Source organism: Syzygium oleosum, unplaced genomic scaffold (genome assembly GCF_021117445.2).
Source record: "Syzygium oleosum isolate NSW1041296 unplaced genomic scaffold, Sole_v2.1 Sole_v2.09, whole genome shotgun sequence".
Taxonomy (NCBI): Eukaryota; Viridiplantae; Streptophyta; class Magnoliopsida; order Myrtales; family Myrtaceae; genus Syzygium; species Syzygium oleosum.
Window position 1 is genome coordinate 6,660,791 of NW_026607493.1, and position 8,094 is coordinate 6,668,884.

At 41.5% G+C, this 8,094-nt stretch overlaps 1 protein-coding gene across 1 annotated transcript; it reads left to right on the forward strand.

The window, feature by feature from the left end:
• The first annotated feature begins 1,505 nt into the window (after window positions 1–1,505).
• LOC115673652 (UNC93-like protein 3) lies at window positions 1,506–6,488 on the forward strand. The gene is made up of 10 exons (XM_030595876.2): window positions 1,506–2,104; window positions 2,292–2,455; window positions 2,985–3,048; window positions 3,159–3,272; window positions 3,363–3,407; window positions 3,753–4,003; window positions 4,821–4,911; window positions 5,433–5,545; window positions 5,640–5,760; window positions 6,142–6,488. Exons 1-10 carry the CDS (start codon window positions 1,928–1,930, stop codon window positions 6,325–6,327), a joined length of 1,326 nt encoding a protein of 441 aa, XP_030451736.2. The 5' UTR covers window positions 1,506–1,927; the 3' UTR covers window positions 6,328–6,488.
• Window positions 6,489–8,094: the final 1,606 nt, after the last annotated feature.

An 8,094-nucleotide genomic window follows, 5' to 3' on the forward strand; every position in this document is an offset into this window, starting at 1 on the left:
GAGTGTACCGGAGAAGAAGAGTTCTCGAGCCAGCAGCTATCCAATAAACAGTCACTTCTGGGGGAGAAAATAAATTGCATGAGCACTAACTGATACAGGCATCAGCCCCGCTTTATATATAGCAGGGGCAAACTTTTTCGTGTGACCGGAAATTATTATGGTTCAACAATGTGCCTACTTCACGGTGAGAGATCAATGGGATGATTCCCATATAACCAATAAATATATATGATTACAATCGTTCAATCATAGTCATTTATAAGTGTTCACCAATTCTAAATTAAACCCCATTTCACGACACTTAATTACAAGAAAGGGCTTTTCTCACAATCTCGACTCTCTTGGAAGATGGCTCTTGATATTTTCTATACCACTCACAAGTTTCAAACATAAAGTTAAGGTGCAAGTCTCTAGCAGTTGTGTTTTCGAACCTATTTGCGAGAATATGACTCGTGCGCTAGATGCCATTGAAGGGTCATATCTCACTAGCATTTCAATGGTACCATGCATGATGGTGGACGTGCCCATCCTCAGGACTCGCTTTTGCCGATCGTTGTCGACGAAGGAGGGGCGATGCCTCCCCTTTCCGGCCGGCTCTTTCTATTTTTTTCTATTCTTTTAATATCGATTCCACTACTAATCGTTTTTACCAAAAAATATCGATGAAATACCTCTTGAAACATGGATCGATGAATAAATCGATAAATGACGTGAAGGATTCTTTGCTGATTCTTGGACTGAAAAACGTAAATGTTGAGAAAATTAAATCTATTGAGACTAGAAATAATTGTTAACAGAGATGTAACGAGTATTGGCATAGAAAGATAAATTGAAAATAAAATTGTACAACTGATGTTTATTGATTGATTGACGATCCTTTCTATAAACTATAATTCGAGTATCTATACTTACTATCGACCAGTTAACAACGAATATTACTAAGGAAATTATACAAGCTTCACATGACTCCCATGATCTAGCATCACTTACTACAAATAGTTAATCTCGAGGTTATCGATCCATTGCCTTCTCTTCTTCGACGGTTACCATCTTATGGCCGCATCCAAGATCCCACTCCATTACCGAACAGCCGTATTCCTCCACTTCTTCACGGTTATCCATTACCGTCGGACACTTTAGCTCAGCTACTTGACGAGCTGCATCGGATTTACTTCTTTACAAGTTCTTGGCGGTTGCATTCGAAATCGTCGGCTCCACCACTTAGGGCCGTCATTTCATTTTTCCACCCCCAATCGATGGTCATGTCCGCCGCGGTTCTTTTGCCGGCGAAGTTGATCTTCGATCGTCGACATTTGCTTCATCTTTCTCGCTTCATCGACTAAAGTTGGCTTCCTGGTCAACTTAGCGAATCTTGCTCCCGTCGGCTGTCTACCGAACTTCTTATCGATTTGGTCACCGACGGCAACACTCGGGACGTTTTCTTGGGGTGGACAAAAAAAAAAAGAACGGGGTAAAAAATGCCGACGAGATCGTATCGAAAAAACAGAAGGAAAATTTTATTCTCGAGCCCGCCCGCGACGGGCGATCAGCAGTTGAGGGACATCCCTTGCACGGCGAAGTCATCTCCGGGTTGCGCCAAAAACGCTCCTTTCGCCGTCGCCCTCCCGCCCCTCGTCCTTTTCCCCTCTGGTCCTCATCTCCTTTGTCCGATCCCATGATTCTTTCCCTCCCTTTTGATCCCCTCGGACTCCTCCTCCTCCTGCTGTCCCGATTTTTCTAAATTTTCTTGAACATGTGTTGATGTCGACGATTCTTCCCTACGTCGTCGCGTAGCCCATCATGGTCCTCGCCGGCCGCACGCTTCGTGCTGTTTTGACCCCACCCTCGTGGACCGTACCCGGCGCCCGTGCGGTTATATAGGCGGTCGCTGCGACGGCGAAGTCAGGGTCCGGGGAGAGAGAGAGAGATGGATTCCGCAGATTCCCACCGCGACGAGGAGGCTCCGTTGGTCGCCGCCGAGGCCCCGCCGGCTCCGTCGCCTACGAGGGGCCATGCCCGTGATGTCCATGTCCTGAGCTGCGGGTTCCTGCTCATCTTCTCGGCCTACGGCGCTGCTCAGAATCTCGAGAGCACCGTGAACACTGTGAGTTTTCCGAGTCGATTTCGTTGGAATTTTGGGTGAATTGAGAGAAGAAATCGACGGTCTTCAGATGAAAACCCAGAGGCAGATTTTGCAATTCTGGGTCTGAGGTTGCTTGTAGGAATGTTTTTTTTTTTTGTTCGTTTGACGTTGCGTTTTGGTTTGATGAGTTTCTTGATTTTTGTTGCAGGCGGATAATTTGGGCACGATCTCGCTTGGGATATTGTACGTGTCCTTCACATTCTTCTCCTTGGTGGCTTCTCTGGTGGTTCGTTCATTGGGTCCCAAAAATGCTATTCTTCTTGGGACTACTGGGTACTGGCTGTTCATAGCAGCGAATTTGAAACCATCCTGGTATGCCCTTCTGGGTCTGTAGGTTGTCTATACTACTCAGCCCGATTGCTTATAAAAATTTCCGGTCCCGGTGTTTCAAAGAGTCCGTGAATTTATTGTATACATTGGTCATGCCTTTTATTTCCCCACAATGGGGGTATATGAGGTTGCTTGTGGTAAACATAATAGCCTCTGAGCATCTTAATGAGATGTTGTCGCAGGCAGATTACTATGTACTTCGGAAATCTAGTTAGTTAGCTCATAGGCATAGCTCGTCATCTAACTTAGTGCAAATGCAGAAATACTGTGGATCTGTAGATTAGAGGGGTACTCAGTAGTGCTATCGATCTTTTGGCCATCATAAAGCCCCTTTCTTGCCAAAACAAAATAGAAAGTGCCAGATAGAGATGGTGAAGACGTCCTTAGTTTTCAAATTAGACGGTTCAGTTTTGGGCTGAAAAAGAAATTGACAGTTTACGTTTCTGTTCATTTACTCATAAACTTTGTGGTGGACTGCACATTCTTCATCTTTTAGCTGTTCCTGATGCAGGTACACAATGGTTCCAGCTTCTTTATATCTTGGGTTTGCTGCGTCAATAATATGGGTTGGGCAGGTGGATTTGCTTCCTCTTGATTTGTGTGTAAACGCAGTCTGTCTTTATTTCAGGTCCACTGCTGTTATCTTGCTATCTGTTTTTTCCCTTACGTAATTTTTTTCTATCAGGGGACATATCTCACCTCGACTGCACGTACTCATGCAAAAGATTGCAGCTTACATGAAGGAACAATTATTGGTGCCTTTAATGGAGAATTTTGGGGAATGTTTGCCAGTCATCAGGTCAAATTTGCTAATTGATTTTTTAAAGATAGGCTTTTTATCTGAAACATCCAGCATGTTGTCCTGATCTTTTTGACCATGTCTTTGCAGGTTGTTGGGAATCTAGTATCGCTTGCTGTTTTGAGAGAGGAAACGGTATTTGGCTTCCTCCCCTTTACTCATTCCTTCTTTTTTTCTATCCTTCTGTTAACTTTCTAATGTCACTAGCTGTTTTTAGAGAGGAATCTGTATGGGGCATTCCCTTACTCATTTCTTTGTTTTTCGATTCTTTTGCTTGTCCATTAACATACATAATCATACTGCGTGATTTTTTCTCATTTTGTCCATTTATAAAAGGCAATCAATACTGCCTTTCAGTGAGATCCTTTCTTACGAATGGAAAGATGATTATAACGAGTGTTTCTGCATTTGTTCTTATCTTCCCTTGATTCTAAGAGTGTCATTATCCTTCATTGTGGATTTTGTTTCCCTTAAATGTAGGACGGGAGTGCAAGCGGAACGACATTACTGTTCATTGTGTTTCTTTGCAGTATGACCTTCGGCACCATACTTATGTGTTTCTTGAGAAAAAGAGACAGTAGAGAAGAAAGAGCTTCCCCAGAATTCCCTGCTAGTTTCCGTTCTTCTCTGGTGTCTCTATCAAAGTCTGTGATTACTCCTTTGTTTGACGTACGAATGCTTCTGGTAATCCCACTGATTGCATATTCAGGGCTGCAGCAAGCATTTGTTTGGTAAGTACTACATTACTCTGTATCTTAGAACATGCATATGCCAGTCATTGATTTTTTGTTTTGATGCATGCAATTTCTTGAAATCTTGCTTAAGTTATCCTTTGACACGTCCAAAGCGCCTTAAACAAGTCACAAGTCATTTTATCCTTTAATTATAGTCATAAAGCAAGTTCATTGAAGAATTATTACATGGAGGTACAGTTGTATGCGTACCTGTCGGTACTTAAACACCAAGTAGTCCATCCCATAAAGCGCTGTCACCCTAATGGAGATCGAATACTTTCAGTGAAGTTGTTAACTTTTGCATTGGTTTTACAATTGTTGATTCACACCAAGTTGTGTTACCATTTACGCGAGTTCATGGTAAGTGCCATGGAAAAAATTGCCAATGCATAAATTACAACAGAACATACTTAAACAAATATGTCTGGTTTGATCAACTTGTTAATGAAAAGTCAAATAATGGATGCCTGCTAAATCAATCTTAATCGTGCTTGTTTTATTCTCTGTTTCTTCCCATCAGTTTCTATGAGAACATTATTTGAAGATGCTCTAGATGATTACGTTAATATGCCAGTGATGAGTTGAACCAAGGTTGTGCACAATATGATCTCAATCTTAAAAGGAGAAGGTTCTGTGACAATACAATCGGCTTATCTGCATGGTACTATATGCAGAGTGTAACATTGCTTGATGTGGTGATTCAAGGTCTTTAATGTTTCATTTAAATTGAATGACTCACGTGCCTTCAAACCTTGATGTTTGTTACATTGCGGTTTTCCTAAGCACCAGTTAATAAACCATCTTGATATCTTAGGGCTGAATTCACGAAGGACATTGTCAAACCGGCTCTTGGGGAGTCTGGTGTAGCTGGTTCCATGGTCGTCTATGGGGCGTTTGATGCTATAGTAAGTATTTAAATGCGTGCAGGATTTGAATCTTCACTTTCTTCTTTTGATGCTATAGTAAGTATTTAAATGCATGCAAGATTTGAATCTTCACTTTCTTCTTAGCCGTTGACAATTTCATTACTTTTATGTCTTTTTCTACTTTGTGAACAAACTAATTTTGCAAAAGTATTATGGGTGTTGTTTCCTTTTGTCCTTTTTTAGTTTTGACATGTGCATCATGGACTATTGAGTGTTATATTCTTTATTTTTTTGTGTTGCTGCATGAATCCTGCAAATTATTAGTCCATGAGTGATTTTTGTACTCGAGGTCTACTTGGAGAGCTATTCTCAGGAACAAGCTACCATTAGGACCTAATACTGGAATAGCAGCAACTAGCCTGCCTGAGTAAAAAAAAAATTTCCAGTTGGTTGATCTGTAAAAGTGGTTATGTTAGCTTACATATCCATTGCAGAACTGTAGGTTTTTGGATATACTGCAATATTATAATCTATTTTTTTAATATGTGTATCTTTCTCAGTGCTCCCTGGCTGCTGGTCGTCTCACCTCTGGTCTTACATCAATTACTTGGATAGTTTCCGGTGGCGCTCTTCTTCACGCATCTGCGTTCATCTGGATGTTGGTGAAAAGCAGGTTCTCTCTTTACTCAGATTGAGTTCTGGAGCAAATTCTAATCGACATTGTGATCTGAAGCATCTATTTCCACTGTTGTGATGTTGTAATGCAGCTTTAGCGGAGTGTTTCAGATTATATGCCCTCTTGTACTGGCTGGAATTTTGGGAATTGGTGACGGTGTTCTTAATACACAACTGAATGCTCTTCTTGGATTGCTCTTCAAGAGCGATACGGTAAGAAAAAAGTTGAGACACGACTCTTTTCTAGTATTCCATGCATGAACATAAAGTACGATGAAGGATTCTGCCAGTGAATTTCAAAACTTCAAACGATCCCTTGTAAAGAGTCAAATTAGGCTTGTTACTCACTTCAATTGAACTTCTGAGTTGTGATCTACGAAATTTCATCTACCATCCGGTATCAATATCGAGAGCTTTTGTGTGAACGTGCATTTACTTTGTATTGTCGCTTGCCTAACTTTTCAGGAAGCAAAGTGCTTGCATTACATGCATTTAATATATAGGGTAGGTGTATCTGAGTTGTTTCTTTCTGATTTCATATGAATCATCATCCAAGCATGATTGTTTGTGCATGTTGATTGCTTCTGGGGACAGGAAGGAGCATTTGCGCAGCTTAAAGTCTGGCAGAGTGCATCGATTGCAGTGATCTTCTTCTTGAGCCCATACATCTCGTTGGAGGCTATGTTATGGACAATGCTCGCCGGAGTCTGTCTCTCATATTCTGTGTTTTTGTACCTCTCTCTTAATGTAGAAAAAGCATTCTCCCATTTAGGTTCTTGAAAGCTTTGAACCCTCATGTATCACGCTTCCAATATTCGCATCATATGGAAAAATTGTATTCTCTGGGCTCTTGGACCTGTTTGCATGCAAAGTTCGCGAAAGTGAACTGAGAGTGTAATTATCATGTCCGTGAATGAGAATTTACCTTTTGAATTTCCTCATAGACATATGTGCTCTTTGAAAGGAAGAGGACACAGGTAGAGTTTCAGATGGCAAGTAAAGACAATCACTGTCCTTTCCCAAGTGCGGTTCTATGAGGCGGTGGGGTCATATATTCATGTCATTTTAGCTGTCATAATCTCTGGATTTGAACGGACAGTTCATTCCTGAGAAAGCACAGATCTCGACATGGCTACTTCATAAAAAGCATAGTGAGGCTTTAATGGCATACTGGTCGACCTGGTGGTGGTGTGGTCGGCTCTCTCTTGTTGTTATGCATGGGTTGAGGTGGAAGTACAAAATGAGAGAATAAACACCACGAGTGTAGTATACGTACTAAATTGAATCCAAATTATTGAAAATAGAGGGTTCCTCCCATTAGATGTGACGGTCAAGATTTAATTTAGTGTTTGTACTCGGTTCTCCTAATATTTTCATCTGTCCTCTGATAGAGCTAATTTTATGTGTTTTAACATTGAATCGGAATCATTTTTTTTAATAGTTAGATCATAGATTTATCTTGTGCTATCTATATGTTAACTTTAGTTTTCTTTCGGGTTGAAAGAAATACTATCTATCAAAGGCTTGGGCATTATTAACATATGAAAAAGGAGCAGCCCCTAGGCCGGGGTGTTATGGGGGAGCATAGGGATAGGTGAAGGATTCGAAACCTTGAAGAGCTATAAAGAGTCAAGGGTAAGGGGGGAAATAGCACTTGTTGACCTCATATTCGAGGGACAATTAATAAAAGGAAAATTTTAAATTTATTGTATTTGTGCCAATTCAATCATAAATCTTTTAATTTGACCAATTTAATCTTAAACCTTTTAATAATTTGTCAATATAGTTTATTTAGCCAATCTTGACCGGAAATTGATGACGTGGGAGCTGGCTGTCCTACGTGGCACGGCCGATGTTAATATGAAATTTTTTTGAAAATTTTAAATTTTTTTTGAAATTCTTTTTAAAAGAATTATTATTTTTCTTTCTTTTTTTTTTGTTGAGGGCCTGCGGGGGCGACTGGCCATCAGTCAAGGCTCGGCAACGCCCGCCAGCCACTAAGTGAGGGCCTGTGAGCCCTTGTCGATCACTAGCGAGGCTCGTGCCTAGATCTAAGCGAGGGCTGCGAGGCCTCGCCAGCCATGGCGTCTGAGTAAGGGCTGCGAGCCCTCGCCCAACGTTGGCCATGCCACGTAGGACGGCCGGCTTCCAAGTTATCTTTTTTCGATCAAAATTGGCCGGATGGACTATATTTGGCTTAGGACTAAATTGGCTAAATTGAAAAAAAAAAAAGGACTAAATTGATACAAGTGCAATAAGTTTAGGACTTTTTGGGTAATTTCCCCCATGGTCGGCAAGCCGTTGGGTGTTCAATGGTCATTGGTCAGTGACCCCATTTTCGAGGCTGACCCTCGGCCCAAAAGTTCATTTCTTCTTGGGCCGAACGGTTGGATTCAATTGCCAAATCCATTAAAACAGTTGTCGGGCTTGGCTTGGCTTGGTGCTTTCTCAAAATCGGCCGGGGTCTAGGCATGGTCGGCCACCCAACGGGCCGTGCCTAGTATACCATTGTTTGAATCGAGCTCATCCCCAAACACGGGCCTGGTC